We start from the raw sequence: 21,286 nt of genomic DNA, 5'->3' as shown, positions 1-21,286 counted from the left end.
TAATATAAATAATACCCTACACTAAAAAATAGTGAGAACATTTAACTAGAAAGACTTTTTATCATCCTAGATGCAACTCTTTGTACTAAAAATCATGTCAGCAAATTAGACCACTCTGACAGAGCTACGAGTATCACTTCTACAACAGTGATTCCTTGCCTCTTTTTTCTGTCCCAAAACACCTAGTAGAATTTTTTTTTGAGTAATTATGACTCATTATGCCACAAAGTAAGCCAGTCATTAAAATTAAAGCTGTATTCTTCAGTTATGGATTGTAAACATAAACGTATTCAAACATCTTTAAAATTTACTATAATGAGTTGTGATTGAAATGGCAATAAACCATCAATAAACATGTGAAACAAAGATCAGAAATTGGGAAATACAGGAGACAGGTTGGAGGCTCTAATACAGAGTGATTGATTGAATCATTTCTAATAAGTGGATAGTAAAGTACTTTAGAGAGCCTTAACTGTCATAAAAATGTGTATTCATTTGAATTGCATTATAACATGGATGACTCAAAAGAGCACTGAGATTTTGATTTTATATGAGTTAATCTTATACTTCATTCAAAACTGTTTAATTTGTAGCCATGTATCTAATGTATAACAAACTCCTGTTCACAGAGCTGATGATGGCTATGTCCAGCAGTTTGACAATAACGTGATTGTTCTACACGGCAACAAAAGAATCTGCGTCAACCAATGGTCACACATATCAGAAAAAAAGTTTCTGTCACAGCAGAGGCTAAGAGCTCCAAAATTAGAACTGTATTTTCCAGCCGGAAGTTAGTCATTTAATCAATGGTTACTGCAATCTACTACCTATCAACTTCAACACAATCCCTGTATTTGAAAAACTTAGTTTCCTGTTGATACAGAATGTATACTAATAACTAATATACAGTAGGCCAAATACTGTAATAAAATATCTGTAAGATGCTGTGGAATGCAGGGTGAAAGCAATAAAATTTCTCCTTGGAGATGGGGAAGGCTTCAGGAAATCAGGAAAATCTTCACAGACAAGGATATATTCAACTGAGGTCTTGAAGGGTAGGCAGGAAGTTGTCATTTTAAGAAGAACGAAGGGCACCCAAACAAGATATACAGTAGTTCGAAAGGTATGAGGAGATGCGAAAGACCATGAGGTATCGAGCCTATTGGGATTAACCAAAGTTATTAGAGGAGAGAGATTTTTTTTAAGGAGTTTCAATTTAAGGGCCCTGTTATGAAGGATCTTGTATTCTATGTGTGAGCACATTATTGGTGCTCAATATTTAGTGTTGACTGAAAAAAAATGAAAGAGTGCTCAAAAGCAATGAGAATCTATCAAAATGTTTTAAGCTGGGGAGTGACTTGATTAGATGTCATTTTAAATGAATTAGAGAAGAAAAAGTGTGAAAAGTAGGAGACTTCTGAGGAACCTACTGTAGCTCTTGAGACGAGGGAGGAAGTTGTGATCCTAGATAAGTTAAACGGTTTGCTCAAGGGCTCAGCTGGTGAGTAGCAAAACTGGCTACTCATTATTCACCACCTAAAATTTGAGATATCTATAAGAGGATTTCCATTGTCATGATGCAGTTGGAAACTGTGAGCAGGTCTAACTGGCTAATAACGTTTCAGGATGTTTGCATCTCGTAGTTTTTTTGTTTTTTTTTTGTTTTTTTTTTTAGGGAGACATCATTTGAACATTGGTATATTAACAATTAATGTGACTTGCAAATCAGCAAACCAAAGCAACGTCCAGAGGCTGATAAGCTGGTTTTTCTTTAATTTTGCGTATTTTTTTCATAAGGTAGGTAAGAAAGACATAGTTAACTAGATGATTATTCCTCAGAAATATTCCTATGCTTACATTTTTCTAGAAGCATTCTTTTCTCCCTGGCCACAATGCCAGTGACTACTTTTCTCATATTCCAACCATGGCTGTTTCACAGCATCCTATCTCCCTCCCCTTCTTTCCATTTTCTGTTCTCATCTCTCCTTTCATTTCCTGCCTGTGTTACACCAGCTACCAGTTGCCAAAAAGGTGGATTAGGTCACTTATCAAATCAGGAGGTTTTCCTTGTCATTCATTTTCCGATTATACTGAAACTGAAAAGTAGTGTGGTTTTACCTAAAAAAAAAAAAAAAAAGCAGGACTTGTATTTTATTACTGGAAGGTTTGAGTAATAATAGGAAGGAGGTCTCTCGACTTAATATAAAAGCAGAGGAGAGGCGCCTGGGTAGCTCAGTAGGTTAAGCATCCAACTCTTGATTTTAGCTCAGAGAATCCTGCTTGGGATTCTCTCTCTCTCCCTCTCTCTCTGCTCCTTCCCTGCTCATGCTATCTCTCTCTCTCTCTCTCTCTGTCTCTCTCTCTCTCTCTCTCAAAATAAAAAAAGTGTGAATAAATAAACATAAAAAGATATATATAAGCAAAGGAGTGATTTTGAATCTTCAACTCCCAATATCTGTCTCAAACTGTTTTTATTTTGGATGATTAATTAAACACTTTCCTCTGGTTAACTGATAATTAGTCTATATTGCTGTACCTCACTTTGTAGACAATTTGGCTGAACATATCTACAGCTGCAGATCCAATGGAACCCATACTGGTGGGGAAAACCATGTGATGTCTCCATTAGGAAAGGAGGATCAGACTCGAGAGTCCTACCTTATTTTGATTTCTAAGAATCAGCTGGTCTCACTGGGGAGAATGCTCAGGCCTTGGCTATACTAAATCCATAGTAATTCTGAAATACAGAGGATGAAATAAGAAATGGTGGAACTTCTCAGGATCCCTGCAAAACATACCATGATTCCTTCCAGTGTTTCCTTCCCCCATCATTCCTTGCACAGTTCTCGGCCAAATCCAGTCTCTAAAGGACCGTTTCCCACGTACAACTACTGAATGTATTTGGGCCCCAATGTAGCTTTCTAAATCTTACTAGATAACCGTAGAGACCCCATCTATGCATCTTCGCATCAGTGATCCACAGCTCAGAAAGCATAAAAGAACAAAATAAAAGTTTGAAGTATTACAGCTTTCTCTGCCAGATATATTTTGCCAACTGGTAACCCATGAACTCAAAATTCTTACTGACAGAAAAGTAAAAAAATCCCATGTTGCCATGTGGTTTATATTTAGCAGATCATCAAAATAGGCATGGGATAAGGAACTCCAATCTTTAATAAAATGTAAGCAAAGCCCAGTCTTAAAAGATTTACAACAGAAATAGTACTAATAAAATTATCCTATAAAGTAATTTTTAATGGAGTGAAGTTAATTCAAGTCATATCTTGTGGGGGTAAAGATGGAAAGCAATAAATAAAAGAAGGTGGAAGAAAACAAATGTGACCTTGATGACTCCTCCAAAGTTTATAACCTCCACATCGGTTCTTTTCATCCCCTGGTGATATTAATCTTCTATTTGTTTTGCTACTGTAATCCTCAGTAATTCTAAATTTGCATAGAGATTGCCCTTTCAAAGTTGGTCTGTGCCTGTTCTTTCTCACCTCACAAAAAGTAAAGGAAAAAAATGTGTGTGTGTGTGTGTGTGTGTGTGTGTATGTGTGTACTGTTGGTGGTTAAATATTGAGTTGGGACTTCCTCTTTGAACAGTTGCTTTTTCCTCTCACACAAAGGAGATCTCATTTTGTTTGAGACTGGATATAGTTGAAATCAAACCACACACCAAGAGGGTATGATGGATAAGAAGCCCCCAAAACCAGCTCCTCGCAGGATCTTCCAAGAAAGGTTAAAGATTACTGCTCTACCTTTGTACTTTGAAGGTTTTTTGTTAGTCAAGAGGTCAGAATGCCAGGTAAGTCCATAGATGATAACGTTGCAACTAGCAGCTTCTGCGTTAATGTAAAATTTGTTTCATGGTGATGTGATGTGACAAGTGCTGCCTTGTTTCTGTTGTGATTAAGCCCTCTTCCCTGAGTTCAGAAATATGATGCCAATTTTGCATAATTATAAAGACAATGTGTGGCTTAAGCACATTCAGGTATATATGTATGTATTATATATAATAATATAACATTCTAATGTTAAGTCACCAATGTAAAAAAAATTGAATAAGCTACATTTCCAAAGAATTTATGTAAACATAACAGAAGATTTCAGGTTGGAAGATAAAATGTTTGATATTTTTTTCTATTTACTAGTATGCTCCACAATGACTTGTATCATTTAATACAAAATATTATGATTGAAATGAAAACTTTTGCTCTTCCTCTTAGTTGTTTGAAGTTTACAAATAATGGTAAAATTATTTTTTAATAGTAAACTTTTGGAAAATAAATTATGAAAATGCTAAAATTGATATTGTTTAACATTAAATATAGTTGTATATTCTAAAAACATGAAGATAGTGTCTTGAAAAGACAATATGTAGGTTGCAGTGTATGTAATATGTACACTAAGATATATAAATACATTCATTCTAACAAAATTCAAAAAGCAGTTCATATTTTTTAAAATGTAAAAATGAAAAATTATAATTAAATAAGTTAAAATCAGTGCTTTGAAAATACCAGCTATGGATAATTTGAAATTAATGAGAGAAATAAACATGAAAGTGTCTATTACTAATGAAAAAAGAAATCATTAAGCTGGGTCAAATTTTATGAAATTTTAAAAGTAACAAAGTAGCAAAAATGTAAGTGTTTCAAGAAATGTCATAAGAAATGTTCAATAATGATAATAAGATATGTTTTCTTAAGATTTATTAACGGAAAAATTGTGAAAATATCTACAATAGCACATTCGAGGTTTTTGTAAAGACATGGTAGTTTATATTCTGTTAGAGGTGTTAAACATGTATTAATAAATTTGTCAGTTATATTAGAATATTTTTTGGTTCCTCCTACATGCTTTTATTTTTTGCATCTTTTTCTTTTTTTCATTTTCATTTTTTTAAGTTTATTTATTTTTGAGAGAGAGAGAGAGCCTACACAAGCATGTGTGAGAGAGGAGGAAAGAGAGAGCAAGAGAATACCAAGCAGACTCCACACTCTCAGTGCAGAGCCCAATGTGGGCTCTTTCCCACCAACTGTGAGATCATGACCTGAGCCAAGCTCAAGAGTCGACCACTTAACTGACTGAGCTACCCAGGTGCCCCCCCCCCCCCTTATATGCTTTGAAAGTGAATTCTATCTTGTCACAATAGGTTAGCCACATGATTACTTTGGCAGGAAAGAGGAATTGGGAAAAAGAAATTTCTAATTTGTAATTAAAAAAAAATTTTTTTAATGTTTATTTATTTTGAGAGACACAGAGACAGAGCTTGAGTGGGGGAGGGGCAGAGAGAGAGGGACACACAGAATCTGAAGCAGGCTCCAGGCTCAGAGCTATCAGCACAGAGCCCGACGTGGAGCTCGAACCCACCAACTGTGAGATCCTGACCTGAGCCTAAGTCGGACGCCCAACCGACTGAGCCACCCAGGCACCCCTCTAATTTGTAATTTAAATTTGATTATTCATTAAATGTTCATCGAAGTATTTATAATAACTGTTTCTGATGATGGTTAGCAGGAAGAACAAGGATTTTAGAGTCAGTAAAACATGTCTTTACCTGATGGTTTTGCCACTTAACTGCTTGTGATCTTGTGGAATTTACTCTATCTTTTTGAGATTCAATTTTCTCAAACTATAAAATGGAAAAACTACAACTTGTCACCTAAAGTACAATGCCTGGAATACAACAGGTGCTCAACTAATTTATTCACTCAAACAATGTTTATAGTGTGTCCCCTATGCATCAAGCATCCTACTGAGCTCCAGAGAATATAAATATAACACAAAGATCCTACCTTCAAGAGGCTTGGTCTATAGTAAGGAGTGATGACTCTCTTACCTGACTGTTAGTCTACCTTTTCTTAGAAAGCATACTTTGAAATGGAAAGAATAAACTATAGATATAAATATTTCTGATGAAATTGACTTGTTTCCACTCGAATTCATAGCAACATCTTTCACTTGTATGTCAAGGAGAAGAGAGCAAGAGGATAACAATATTGTCTACTTATAGGGTGGTTTCAAGGATTAAAGAAGATAACATATAAAATACCTGGCTTACACTAAAGGTTATATTCATTCATTTTATTATTTATTATAATCTAATTAACATACTAAAATCAGTTTTGAATCCGTAGGTATAGTTGACCCTTAAACAACATGGGTTTGAACAGTGTGGGTCCACTTACACTTGGATTTTTTGATAAATATAGTACAGTGCTATATATGTATCTTTTTCTCCAATCATTTTCTTAATAACATTTTTCTCTAGCTTACTTTATTGTAAGGATAGATATATAATACAGATAGCTTACAAAATATGTGTTAATCGACTCTTTGTGTTACTGGCAAGGCTTCTGGTCAGCAGTGGGCTATTAGTAGTTAAATTTTTCTGGAGTCAAAAGTAATATGTGAATTTTTGACTGTGCAGGAGGGTCAGCACCCTAACCCCCTACATTGTTGGAGGGTTAACTGGTAATATGGCTCAAAGGAGAGCCACAGAGCTAGAGCGCTAGTGAAAATAGAAGCTGTGAGAAAAATCTAAGGAAAATAATGGGATTTCTAGGCAGCAGCGAAGTGCCTGGGAACCTTTAAAACTGAAGGAAAGCCAGGGATATATGGAAGGTTATCTTTAAAAGAAAATGGGATAGAGGAAGTTGGGATACTCTGCAGAACGTTAAGTGGAGTCTTTGTTGAAGGAATTCAGAACATTTAAACTAGAGAAGATATAACTGAGGACTAACCTGGTCTGTAAGGAGATCACACATTTAGAGGTGCTTCCTAGCTATTTTTGTGACAGGGCACTTGTAAGAATTTAAGGATTTTGCCCCTAGGAAAAGGTACCAACATGTACCATTTTAAATGCAATTCCAGAAAGTCCATGGATCCCAGGTCAAGAATCCATTAAAAATACATAATCTTCATGAAAAAGATAATGTGGACTTACTTAAACCACAGCACGAGAATTTTGGACTGATCAGGAAGATTTATTTGATAATAAGCGCTATTAAATGCCACAACAGGATGCCAATGAAAACACAGTTTTTGCAAATGGGGAAAATTCTCATTTTTCTGGAACTGTTTGAAATTAAGATAGAGGTATGCCTGGGTGGCTCAGTCGATTAAGTGTCAGACTTCGGCTCAGATTATGATCTCGTGGTTCATGAGCTCAAGCCCCACATGAGGCTCTGTGCTGACAACTCAGAGCCTGGAGCCTGCCTCGGATTCTGTGTCTCCCCCTCTGCCCTCCCTGCTTGTGCTCTCTCTCTCTCTCAAAAATAAATAAACATTAAAAAAAATTAATAAAAAAATCAGAGATAGAACTTGGGCAACATTTCATAGTTTCTTCAATCTGTGATATGCCTTAAAAACAATATGTATAATATGTCTTTTTATTAACTTGAACATAAGAATGTGGTCACCATATCAGTGTCAAAATAACGTATCTCTGACTAGTCCTCACCACTAGTTCATTTAGAATTATACTGGTATATTTATAAGAGCTTATCCGAAACTCAATCAAGACTGTGACCCACTGGTCTCTGCGTACTGAATATAAGTTTGATCTATTCTTAGGCTTGTGGCTGTGGTTGAAGTTCACAGGGCCTATCGTTATTTGTAATCTTACCTTTCCTCCGGGCTGCCTTTATTCTTAGCTCACTACCTTTGTTCTTGCTTCTTCCCCCCGCCCCACCCTTAATAAGCCCTCCTTAATCCTTTCCATGAATCTATATGTTTGTTTATCAGTAAAACTCTTATTTTTCCCTGATTAATTCTACCCAGTTCATATCATTCTCTCCTGACTGAACCACCTCTGTAATTTTTCTTAGAAGCATAGATGGATGTCACCTGTATGTATAGAAGGAACTCAATAAGCTTTGGCAATGAGGGATTTTAGTTTTCCTATCATATGGCAGGTTAATACCCATAAATCTAATTTGGAAGACGAAGAGAGTGGTACACTTTGATTTCAGAGTTTTCTCTTGCTTACTTTTCATCCAAGAATCATAGAATCTCCAGTTTGAACTTGATCTTAGATGCCATACTCCAGTAAAACCACACACCCTGTCATTAAGTTCTCCAACCAATTTGCCTGCATGCTGATCTTCCCTCTCTCCCTCACTCCCGTCCTAGTTCCAAATTATAGTGTAGCTTCGACTTGATGGCAGAGGCTTACCAGTAGAATGGGATGTGAAAGGCTTAAAAAGAGAGATATGATTAAAAAAAAAAAGTCCCCCCAAATCAAATTGTTTTATTAATCAGAAGTCAAACTTGAGAAAATCCAAGTACTTTTCAACAGAGTGGCTAGACACTTTCATGGTTTTTATAGAACATCTGCCTGATTATGGAGACAGTATATATTGACAACTTTTCAAGCCAAATTTCTCAATGCAGTTTTATATTTCTCTACTGAAGACAACATGAAGGCACCCTTTCATAGTATATGTGAATGGTGATGGGTTTCATTACTCTGGTTCACAAGATATCCTCCCCTTCTCATACATAATCCCATTGAAGGAGATCTATTTTGGAGATTTTTGGATGCCACCACCGTCACACACACATACAAATCTCCATCCTCAAAAAGTAACATATGAATAATGAAAAATGCAAAGTACCTGTTAATAATGTGAGTGATGAGGTAATGCTTTTTTTCTTTTTAAGTGGCTAACATTTATGGTCCACTTGCTATGTCCCAGGTCCCGTGTGCTTTACACACAGTATTATTCCATTCAATCTTGAACAACTCTATAAGGCAATAGCAGGAGGCTGGTTTCTACCTCTATTCTTGGTCCCCTAGCAGTACACTCTCACACAGGAAAAACAATGGTCATTACCATCATCATCACCATCATCATCATCATACTTCAGTGCTTTTAATATATTCAGAAAGTTGTTCAACATCACCACTATCTAGTTCTAGAACATTTTCATCCTGCTAAAAAGAAATCCCATTAGCAGTTAATCCCTCTTCCCCTGCTCTATACGTTTTTATATGCATTTGTTGGGATTTTTTTCTGTCTCCCAATTTTGAAACCAATTAAAAATTAAGACAGAGGAATCCCACACAGATCAATTAGGTACTTTTATCATTAATAAAATCTATCGCTATGTAGTTTAGATTTATGGCCAAAACAATGCTAACACTTTATACCAGATTTAGGTAGGCTTGAGCTACCTTGAGTCACTCAGTAACTCAGTTTAAAAGCCACAAGCCTACCCCTCCTGGAGGCCCTTTACCACATGGCAGGACCAGAAAAAGAACACCTACTCTCCTAATATGCTGAGCAGACAGAGGATAGAAAGGGGCTAAGTTGAACATGTTGCCTCTTAATTCACTCTGGCTGTACTGTGCAGGATAGATTGGAGGGCATAAGAAAGTGGCAGAGAAACCAGGTAAATGCTATCGCAATGCCAATAACACATTGGCTGATTCTTCAATCCTATGCCCCTTTGAATTGGTCTTTTCTATGTTAATTTGTTCTTAGCTCAGGAGGTATCAGCAGGTTCCTTATGTAACATTATAGCCAGCTCTCAATTAGGAGGTAGGATGGACTGGAAAGACCACAGGGTTGGACAAAGAAACTTGTCCCACATTCCAACTCTGCCCCTGAAGTAGATTGCTACAGTAATACTACCAATTTGTTCAAGCCTCACTGTATGCATTCCCCCTTTGAAATGTGACTTCTCTGGTCTTTCATGAAGAGATTGACTTTATTTTTCTACCCCTTGAAATCTGGACTAGGTCATGCTTTGGTAAATGTGACAAAGGGAGAAAATTAGAAACCTCACACATTAGGTTTGCCTTCTCTTGCTCCTGGGAATCCATCTGCCAGCATGTGAACAAATATAGGCTTACCTGACTGGAGACAAGACCCTGTGGAGTGAGACTCTGGTTTTCTCAGTAGAGTGTTTTCCAACACCAACAACCAATTCTCTGACTCTCTGGACACCATCTGGCTGTTCAACAATTCAGCTGAATTCTGACACTACCTATCCAGATGTAGTGCAGACCCCACCGCTTAGTTAAGGGCACAGTCCCACAAGACTGCCCTCCACTTCAGTCACCAACTAAAAGTCCCAGACCTCCTATACTTCTGACCAATTCACTATAAATCAAAAGCTGCCATGATTCCCTCTGAAGACTTTATAATTTATTAGACTGGCTCACAGAACTCAGGAAGCCACGTTACTTACATTTTCTGGTAAAAGATACAAATGAACAGGCAGATCAAGAGGTCCATAGGGCAAGATCTGGAAAGGCCCCAAGCACACATGCTTCTGTCCGTACTGAGTTTGGCTGTACCAACCTCTCAACATGTGAATGTGTTCACCAATTAGGAATTTTATCAAATCACATTGTTCAAGAATTTTTATGAAACTTAAATCTCCCAGCCCATCCCCCATTTTTCCTAGAGGTTGGTGGGTAGGGCTGAAAGTTCCAACCCAGTAATCAGTTGTCCTTTTAGCCACCAGACCTATCTTGAAGCTATCCAGGGATTCCATCCTAAGTCATCTCATTAGTATAAACTCAGGTATTACGTAAAGTGACTCATTACTAGTAACAAAAACAGTCCTACCATTCAGGAAATTTGAAGGGTTTTAGGATCTCTGTGCCAGGAAATGGGGGACAAAGACCAAAACATATTTCAGTTCTGCATTCCCAGCTAGGACCCCAGGCAAGTGTGTGAGGCCACCCCTAGACCAGCCACAGTGAAGTATATCCAAAGAACAATCATCCAGCCACAGAATAATGGGAAATAGCAAACATTTGCTATTTTAGTCCACTGAGTTTGAGGGTGGCTTGTTACACAACAAAAGCTAACTAATATAGCACTTTATCAGCCATGAAGAAAAAGGGATAAAATAGTTCTACTAAGAACATGAGAAAGATGATTGTTGTAATTCAAAATGAATTTAATCTTGAGCTTCGTGGGAACCAAGACAAATAAAAACAAGATGGGTTATAGAGTTTCCATTATTTGAGAAAAGAAGTATATCAGTTCTGAAGAGGTGAGAAACAGTTTGATGGACTAAGAAAGGATAAATGGTATGTCAGTACTAAAGAGACACAAAATGCCATAATATATAAAAGTGTCTTCACATTTATAAGCATAAGAAAAAAATCATGTAATTCTCTTACATTAATCCTCAATATAAGTCAAGATAATCCAGCATGTCATAAACATTGAGCTTATTAAACTCTAAAGGAATGATTAACATGTCTATAAAACTGGAATTTTTAAAAACATACTTTTGGAAAGAGCTGGGTATGAAGGTAAGTATTTACACTTGGAAGGATTTTATTCCCGAAACCCCCATGTCATTCTTTTGTAATACAGCCAGTCTTCACAGAATGTAAATTCCCCTTATTTAAATAACTTTCACTTGAGTGAAATGAAACTAGGTTATTAAATTTTTTAAACCTAAAAAGTTGTATTTCTATAAAACCCATAATAATGTGAATGTAGCAATAATGAGTGAAATTCGGACTTCAATGTTTAGCTTTGATGTTAAACTATTTTTATGATTATGAACTATTCCATTGCCTTTATTTATATAAACGTACACTATTTATAGGACCCACACTATAAGCCATGTACTCTGCTAAGTGCTTTACATATGCCAATTTATTTAATCCTTTCAATTGTCCTGGAATCTAGATATTTAATGCTTGTCCTATCTTGACCCCTAAATGGCTCCTCTTACAGGTGCAGGCTTCCATTGATGCCTACATAAAAGTCAAGTGTCTTAAATCAATGGGGAGAGTTTTAAAAAATGACCTATTTAAACACAAATCAAATTACATCCTTACCTCACACCTTATGCTAAAATAAATTTGTGAAAGATTTAATCAAGACCTAGATGTAAAGGGGAGCCCGGGTGGCTCAGTCACTTAAGAGTCCGACGCTTGGTTTCAGCTCAGGTCACGATCTCAGGGTTTGTGAGTTCAAGTCCTACGTTGGGCTCTGTGCTAACAGTGCAGAGCCTGCTTGGAGTTTTCTCTCTCTCCCTCTCTCTCTGCTGCTCCTTGCTCTCTGAATGAATGAATGAATGAATGAACTTTAAAAAAAGGAGTTAAATGTAAAATTAAGCCATAAGTTAGGTGATTTATCTCAGGGTAAAGAAGAAACCTATATCAAACAGCAATTAAGGGAGTTACAAAGAAAAGTGGTAACAAGAAAACAGTTGAATATATACCAATGAAATAATGCTTTTAATTTCTTTCCCACAGGAGTATAAACATTACTGGACAGAGTTGAGAGGAACTACACTTTTTTTTTATTCTGACAAAAAAAGTCCAACAGTAAGTAGTTAAACACATTTGGCTCGTTCAATTTTTTCCAATATAGACATGTTATATAGTTTTATTCATTTGGGGTTTTCTGTCTCTCAAGAGTAAAGATATTCTAGTAAAACCAATTCAAATAAGAACATTGATATCTGTGGATACTATCAGATATAAGACCTATGGTAAAGTTTCCAGGGCACCTACGAAGAAGATATAAACTTGTGTCTTTAGTTTTGCATTTTTTTCTTTCTGATCCCAATGGTAGAAACTTAGTTGAAAAGTGAAAATTTTAGCTTAATGCCAAAACTTGCTTAATGCCAAGGGGTAGCCTTAATTTCCCCAGTTTTTTATCTGGCTGTATCATGCAGTTATTATCCGAAAGAAACTAGATGATCCCCAAAGCCTCATAACATTAATTTTTCTAGGGAGACGAAAACATAACCTGCTAAAGAGACTTCTAAGAGCTTAAGCATGAGAATAAAGAGATTCTGAGATTTATTTATTAGTATTAATTTCAAATAATTTATTTTTAATTTTTTTTATTTTTACATTTATTTATTTTTGAGAGACAGAGCGTGAGCAGGGGAGGGGCAGAGAGAGAGGGAGACACAGAATCTGAAGCAGGCTCCAGGCTCTGAGCTGTCAGCAGAGCCGGATGTGGGGCTCGAACCCATGAACTGTGAGATCATGACCTGAGCCCAATTCGGACACTCAACCAACTGAGCCACCCAGGCGCCCCTATCAAATACTTGATTTATATTTCAATTTTTCCACAAAGATCAAAAACTGTGTATTTCATTTTTCCCACAAATAAAATGTAGTGTTTTAGTGTCAAATGTTTGCCTACCATGGAATGCTATACCTGTAGGAGATTTTATGATCTAGTAACTTGTTTAAATACAAACATTTTTTACCATGGATTCAGTAGCCCACAGTTCTTGGAACATCATTATTACATGCCCAGATTTAATGAAAGAGACAGAAAAAACAGCCTTTGTGATGTATTCCACCTTGTAGGTATTTTAGTGCCATTAACCAGAAATCATTTAAGAAACAAACAAACAAAATGTGTTGAGCACTGGGTGTTACATGTAAGTGACGAATCACTAAATTCTATTCCAATATTACACTATATGTCAACTAATGAGAATTTAAATAAAAGATTGAAAAAAAAAATAAGAACATGTAAAAACAAACAAACAAAAACAAACTTAAAATGACTTTCACCAGAGTTCTGGACAGGTAAGATTCATATGGAGGTGTTTTCAAATGCCATAATAAATTTTAATAAAATGAGTCCCTCTGTTGTGCCTTCCAACTTCCTACTGATGTCAGTGAGACTATGAGAGACCCTGGTCTAACCCTTGTACAGTATACATAGTGGGTAAGTGAATAGTTATTGCTCACTTGCTACCTGGCATGAGGCAGTACAGCTTAGTGAGTACAGCTTAGGACTGCCGCCTGGTCTTCAGGCAGACTGCCTGGCTTGTTATCCTGTCTCCTGCCACTGTGAACTGTGGGTCTTGGGCTAGTTACTTAACCTGTCTGTGTCAGTATATCAGACAGGAAACTGGTAGTAAACAGATGACATCTCAAATTGGGCATTTTTTTTTTAAAGATTTTATTTTTAAGTAATCTCTAAACCCAACGTGGGGCTCGAACTTACATATGCCCCCAACCGAGATCAGGAGTTCGTGCCCTACTGATCAAGCCGGCCAGGAGCCCCTCAGATTGGGCATTTTTGAAGAGAGCTTAATGAAGATGCTATATTCAAAGCAGTGGACAGGATATAGGAAAACTACAAAGGATAGAATAGAACTCTGAGGCTAGGAACAGTTCCCTACTTTGATGCCCAGAATTTAAAAAAAAAAAAAAAAAAGTGGGAGAAAAGTGAACAGAAGTGTATGAAGATGACTGCATTGAGAGGAGTAAGATCTTTGACTGAGGAAGCAATTGCATAAATACCTCACTCTCCTCAGGCTTCTGATCTCCTGCCAGTGTTAACTAGGGTCCAACCCAATGGGAATAAAGGGGCCCTTGATGTTGTCCCCACAGGTCCCTCTCCTGTGCACAGCACTGTGTGGTAAAGGGATAAAAGGAAACCCAGGGAAGCAAATAAAAGATCTTGTCCAACATCATTTCCAAATCCCTAAAATTAGGATAAAAAGAATCACCCATTACATGAGGTTATCAAAAGGATTAGACGAGATAATGAATGTAAGGACTTGAGAGATGAGCTGCCACATAGCACGCATTCAAGCATTTTACATACATTATCTCATCTAATTCTCATAACAACTCTTCTGAGTGGTATACTATTTTAATCACCACTTATAGATAGATGAGAGTAGTCAAGTTTAGGGATTCAGAAGTTGTACAAGATCAGACAATTAATGAAAGGGGTACCATCCAGGTCCTGCTCCTGAGCCAGCATTCTTAACCACTATGCCATGAACAGACTGTTACAATGAAATACTGCAGAATTGTCCATCTACCCATTTTGTTAAAAGAGGGTGCAGACGGGGCGCCTGGGTGGCGCAGTCGGTTAAGCGTCCGACTTCAGCCAGGTCACGATCTCGCGGTCTGTGAGTTCGAGCCCCGCGTCAGGCTCTGGGCTGATGGCTCGGAGCCTGGAGCCTGTTTCCGATTCTGTGTCTCCCTCTCTCTCTGCCCCTCCCCCGTTCATGCTCTGTCTCTCTCTGTCCCAAAAATAAATAAAAAACGTTGAAAAAAAAAAAAAAATTTAAAAAAAAAAAAAAAAAGAGGGTGCAGACTTTAGGAAATTTGGGGAGGGGGCGATAGTCTCAGGAGAAAGCATAGAGATAGAACAGGTGAGAAATGGAGATAATTCAGCTTATAGTAGGGAAGAATTTAAAGCTGCCTTGACATATTTGAAAGACTGTCAGGAGGTCATGTGAAAGAGTCAATGAATTCGTTTCATGTTATTACAGAGAAAGAGGACTAGGACCATTGGATGGAAATTAACTGGAGGAATGACTGTGCCTTAATACAAGGAAAAGCTTGCTAGCAGGCAGAATGGCATAGAGGCATAAGTTCCATGTTGTTTGAGATATTCCAACATAGACAGGATGGCTACAGGGAGGGATGCCGTGGAGGAGATTCAAGCATCAGATGGCAGCTGGATTAGACTGATGACCTTTAAGGCTCTTTTCAACCCTACAATTAAAAAAAAAAAAAGATAAAACTTCCTTTCTTCTAATCAATAGATCAGCACTCTATCTAATTCGGCCACTTCCTCCTCTGTTGCTTCCTCCTTTGTCTCAGCAAAGTTTACTTAGCTTAATCTAGACAATCCATCAGAAAAAGATTTGTGTGCAATTTTTTAATTCTGTCCTGCTTCCCTTATACCTTTCCGTCCATTTTTAATTGCTCTTTGTCCATTGAAAATAAATAGGTCAACCCAAACGAACCCACAACTTCATCATTATAGAAATAGGTCTGGAAAAAAAATTTACTTACTTATTTTTCTGCCTTACTTTATTCAGAAAAATAAAATAAGGACACAAAACAGAACCTAGTAAAATAAGTTCTACTGGGCAAAACAGAGGAAAATAAAAAAGTCAAGAATGAGGCTAATTCAGAAAAAAAAATTATGCCATAAAAACTCTACTATACTTACTGGAGGTGGATCTGATCTTCCCACACTAGAGAACAGGTCTGACCAGCTGCATACAGATTAGCCCAGATATACCAGTTGTTCAGAAGAAATATTCTAATTGTATTGGGCTAAGAGAGGAATTTCTTAATATGATCCTTATAACCAGTGATGTGATAAATGTTGAAGAAGAGCATTCTTGAAAAAATCATGTGTATGAATATATGTATACAAGTTTATTATAAATATTACTGATATAAAGAATGTGTAGCACAAAGTTGAAAAAATAAAATATACAATTTTTAAAAATATTTTCTTTCTTAAAAAAATTTTTTTTAATGTTTATTTTTGAGAGAGAGAGAGACAGAGTGCAAGCAGGCACAGGGAGAGAGAGAGGGAGACACAGAATCTGAAGCAGGCTCCAGGCTCCAAGCTATCAGCACAGAACCCAATGTGGGGCTCGAACTTATGGGCTGTGAGATCATGACCTGAGCCGAAGTCAGACATTTAACTGACTGAGCCACCCAGGCGCCCCTACAATATTTTTTATTATAGTTTCTATATAGGTAATTGATTCTCACAGATACTTTCATTGATCTTTCTGAACTTGGATCCACAGGCAACTAAAATTGCAATTCAATCATGATTTGACAAATGCAATTGTCTTCCAATCTGCTGTTTCCCTAATAAATTTGTCACTAAATGTGACATTTGATATGAATGTCAACTGATATTTTTGTTTACATTAATGATAAGAGGAAAGCAAAGCAATAATCATGTATGTTAGAACTTCACCTATTTTGATAATGACATGGGTAAGTTCTTTGCTAAACAACATGATAATTTCTGAATCATGGGACAATATTTTGTCAATTTTTTTTGTTCTGTTCACAATGAAAAAGTTTCAGACACAAGAAACTTTAACATTTTATCTGCTTTATTAATATTTTACCCCTCACTTTGCTACCCAGAGCCCAGCAAACTGTGGCCCTTGACCCAAATCTAGCCAGTGGCCTGATTTTGTACAGTCTATGAGCTAAGAATGCTTTTTACATTTTCAAAGTGTTGTATGAAAACAATAAGAATTTGCAACAGAGACTCTGTGTGGTCTGCAAAGCCTGAGACATTTGCTATCTAGCTTTTGCAGAAAAAAAATTGCTGGCTCCTAGGACAATTAACAAAACAATAAATCAAGCCCTAATTTGTAAGGTTTACCAATTTCCAAGGTGTAAATACTCCCACCACAGCTGATTTTAACCTATCAATGTGACTTTCCTGAATTGGGAAGAAAGGTATGGTAATACACTGTTAGATAGTATTTCCCTCAAACAGAAATGAGGATGTAAATAACCTCAAGGGCATAGCAAATACAATGTAGTAATATAATTAGAAAATAATGAGTTTTGAATTTTAGTTACCTTTGTTTTTAATATAATTGTATGTTTATATAATTTAATTTTTAACAGCTGTGTTTAGTGACTGGCTTGCAAACTTCCTAAAAATGAAAAAAATCAGCTTTTGCAAAGTCATGTGGGCTAGGTCCAGCACACCATCACAGAATACATCTCCAAATGCCTTCTGAGTTCGGAAGGCTTGCGATGCCCAGTTGAAAGCCAGGATTTCATGCAAGGTCCAAATCATTTATGTTCCTCCTTTCTAGAACTAATGTATGTTACCCATGAAACAATTTAATGAGATTTCCCTTATCTTTGCAGTATGTTGACAAGTTAGACATAATAGACCTCACATGCCTTACTGACCAGAATTCAACCGAAAAGAATTGCGCAAAATTCACCCTTGTTTTACCAAAAGAGGAAGTGCAACTGAAGGTGAGTGAGGAGACGCAATTAGTTGGAAACAAGTTGTTATAAATAGCACTCACCTCTTCACAACCCATTGGGCTGAGGTAAAGAGGAATCGTAAGAGGACCTGCCAAGTCTCATTCTTTGTTCACATTTCTTGCCTCTTGCCAAAAACTGCAGTTTTCTAAATAGGGATTTGAAAGGGCCTGTCCACTTGTTTAGTATACATGCACACTGAAACCATACACTTCTGTCCTCTGGCAAAGTCAGAGATCCCACCTGGTGTTTTTAAGAAGTTGTTCTTGAGTTGATACTTACCAAGTTCCCAGATGAATCTGAGACGTGTCCAACATGATACATGTTTGGAACTACTGAATTAGACAAACCCACATTTCACAAATCGAGAGATATTTTGCAAGGCAATTGGCCTGTACTATAATCTTCAAAAATATCACTGTGAGAAAAGCCAAAGGAAGGCCAGACACCTGTGTCCAATTATGGAAACTGTGGCGTATGACAGCTACATGCAGTCTGTGATCCCGGACTGGATTCTGGGCTAGAAAAGGAAAACAAAAAACTATAAAGAACATTACTGTTACAATTAGAAAAATTCAGAAAAGAACTGTGTATTAGATATACACCGTTTGTGAAAGATGGTATTAATCTCATAAAACTCTAAGCCCCACACGAGCAGAAATTTGTTTGTTAAATTCATCACTGTACAGCTAGCACTTGCACAGAAAAAAAGGTTTTCTTGAATTGACATTCAAAGCGAGCCAGTTAAAGTCAACCGACAATTACAGTGTTAAACGTATTGTTGCAATTGAATAAGAAGTTGTTCGAGTTGGCCTTGCAAGCACTGCTCATGAATCTTTACAGTACCGTAGTCCCCCTCCCCCGCTTAAAGTGGTTACAGTTACCCGTGGTCAACTGCAGCCTGGAAGCACATGGTCCTCCTTCTGACCTTATCAAAAGGTCAGTAGTAACCTAACACTCCACCACAAGGCCTACGTCATTCACCTCACTTCATCTCACCGTGTAGGCATTTTATCATCTTGCACCATTGCAGGAAGAAGGGTGAGTACAGCACAATAAGATATTTTGAGAAAAAGACGACATTCATATAACTTTTATTGAAGAATATTGTGATAATTGTTTTATTCCATTACTGTTGTTAATCTCTGTGTCTGATTTATAATTTAAACTTTATCATAGGCATGTATGTACAGGAAAAACATAGTATATGTAGCGTTTAGTACTATCTTCAATATCAGGCATCTACTGGGGGTCTTGGAATGTATCCCCATAGATAAGGGGGAATACTGTACTAGGAATCGCTTGTTAGGAAATCTAGGCCCTACCCCTAACCCTGGGCCCCAGATTTTTTGTTTTAAGCAAACTTCCCAGATGAGTCTGATATGGTGGATAAAGAACACGAGATTGGAATCATATGTCTGGGGTTGAATTCTGGCTGTTTTATTCATCAGCTGTGTAATTGTAGGCAAGTTACTTAACTCCTTTATGCCTTGGTTTCTTCATCCACAAGTAAGTCTTTACTCAGATGTATCTCTCTTACTGAGACTACCTGGGCCATTTTATTAAAATTGCAACCCTTTTCCTCTCCCCTAGCCCCTAATGACATTCTCAATGTCTCTTACCCTGCTCTACATTTTCTTCTCCCATTTATTTCCTTCTGACGCTACAATATTTACTTACTATTCTACTTATGATATATTATTCCATAACTAGATCCAAAATTCCAGAACAAGGATTAGTATTTTGTTCTCTGATGTGAACCAGTACCTAGAATAGTGTCTAGCCCTTAAGGTACTCAATAAATATGTTAAATGAGCATATCTATAAAATAAAAATTTCTTAAAGTACCTTTTGCAGAATTACCATAAAGATTAAATCATTTAATGTGTGAAGTACTTAGAACAGTAGCTGCCCCTTATAAATACTTAATAAATGTTGGCTATATTAGTAGGATTTAGAGCTAAGAATTGGAAATTTTTAAGGACTAACTATATTGGTCTTACCTGGTTGCAAACTTAAAGCCAGTCAATATTAAATACCAGTGGGGTGGATCAACCATTAACACATTGCAGAAATAAGTGAATAACATTTACTTTTTTAAAAGTAAATGTGTATGATTTTACTTGTTTGGTAAGCAGATAGATTGAAGCTATATACTTCTGACAAAAGAAAATAGTTTTGAAATTTCATAACATATACATTGTCTTAAACAAAAAGGAAAATGAATTGTTTCTTCCTTTCAACTAATTTAAAGTGCTTTAAAAATTACAACTGACTTTTTAAAACAACGTGCTTCAATAGAAAGATATGCATTTTGTCAACCTTGCTGGGTTTTGATAGCTTACACATTTGGAGTCTTATGAAACAATCATACGAAATTCTAAAATTACCTGAAGTTAATAAAAGTGTTAATGTTCACACTTATGTCTTTTCTTCTTTATGTTTTTGTTTTCATCTTCAGACAGAAAACACAGAAAGTGGGGAAGAGTGGAGAGGCTTCATTCTTACAGTAACAGAGGTAGGAAGGACATTACTTTTGATTGATTCATTAATTCAACAAATATTTACTGGACACTGACTATGAACCATACAGAGTGAAAGGGGTAAAGTGAAGATACAAGAATTGAAAAGGACAGATATATACCCGTACATTTACTCATGAAATTTATATTTGTATGAGGTGGATGGAAAGGAAGAAAGGCAGTAAACAAAATAGTTTAAAATTGTGATAATTGTTATGAAGAAAATAAACCAGGCCATGTGCTAGCTAGAGAGTAACAGGTGGTCAGGGAGATCTACTTTTTGGTCTTTTGACACAATGGTTCTTTGTATATGCTGATAGTTACAGCTCATATAGCATCATCTAAAATACTTTCCAATTCCTTTCTTATTCATTTAATACGTATTTATAAAATGCTGAAATGAATTTTATGAATAACATAAACAATATAACAGGAGGACCATCAAAATGAATATTCACCTTTAAACATTTGTTTAGTTAGTCTTAAGACAAAAGGATGCTTACCTGTTCAACTCCCATGGCATCTTCTCAGAGACAAATAGTAAGATCTGCTTATAGTTAACAGTTGCAGCAGGATGTCTACCATTATTTTAAGTGAAGCTTCTGTAGCAACTGTCTTATAAACATTAGGTACTTTAAGAGCCAGCCCCCAAAGAAGGACCATGTTCTCTGATACTTTTAGAGAAGAAGTCAGTTAAGTACAGACTATCCAAAGTGAGTTCCTAAGTAAAGGCTTTGCAGTCACATGAGATAAGCACTGCACTTTACTGAGATGATGGATGCTGGGTTTTTTTTTAGGTTTCCTTATTTATTTTAAGAGAGAGAGACAGTGGAAGCAGGGGAGGGGCGGGGTGGGGGGGGAGAGAATCCCAAGTAGGCTCCATTCTGTAAGCGCAGAGCACAAAGTGGGGCTCAATCTCATGAACTGTGAGATCATGACCTCAGCCAAAACCAGGAGTCAGATGCTTAACTGACTGAGCCACCCAGGTGCCCTGATGCTGGCTTTTTATATC

The 21,286-nt window shown here is 36.7% G+C and overlaps 1 protein-coding gene across 3 annotated transcripts in view; it reads left to right on the top strand.

Moving 5' to 3' along the window:
* STAP1 (signal transducing adaptor family member 1) overlaps positions 1-21,286 on the top strand; it is a 53,754-nt gene that overhangs the window by 8,004 nt on the left and 24,464 nt on the right. For all 3 annotated transcript variants that reach the window (XM_058722406.1, XM_058722405.1, XM_058722404.1), the window contains exons 3-6: positions 3,630-3,808; positions 12,242-12,313; positions 17,630-17,743; positions 20,214-20,270. In XM_058722406.1, the coding sequence (XP_058578389.1) occupies positions 3,689-3,808; positions 12,242-12,313; positions 17,630-17,743; positions 20,214-20,270 (363 nt within the window). In that variant the 5' untranslated portion in view covers positions 3,630-3,688. The remainder of the gene's footprint in view (positions 1-3,629; positions 3,809-12,241; positions 12,314-17,629; positions 17,744-20,213; positions 20,271-21,286) is intronic.

Source organism: Neofelis nebulosa, chromosome 3 (genome assembly GCF_028018385.1).
Source record: "Neofelis nebulosa isolate mNeoNeb1 chromosome 3, mNeoNeb1.pri, whole genome shotgun sequence".
Taxonomy (NCBI): domain Eukaryota; kingdom Metazoa; phylum Chordata; class Mammalia; order Carnivora; family Felidae; genus Neofelis; species Neofelis nebulosa.
Note: the sequence above shows the minus strand (reverse complement) of the source record. Positions and strands in the feature narration are given on the sequence as shown.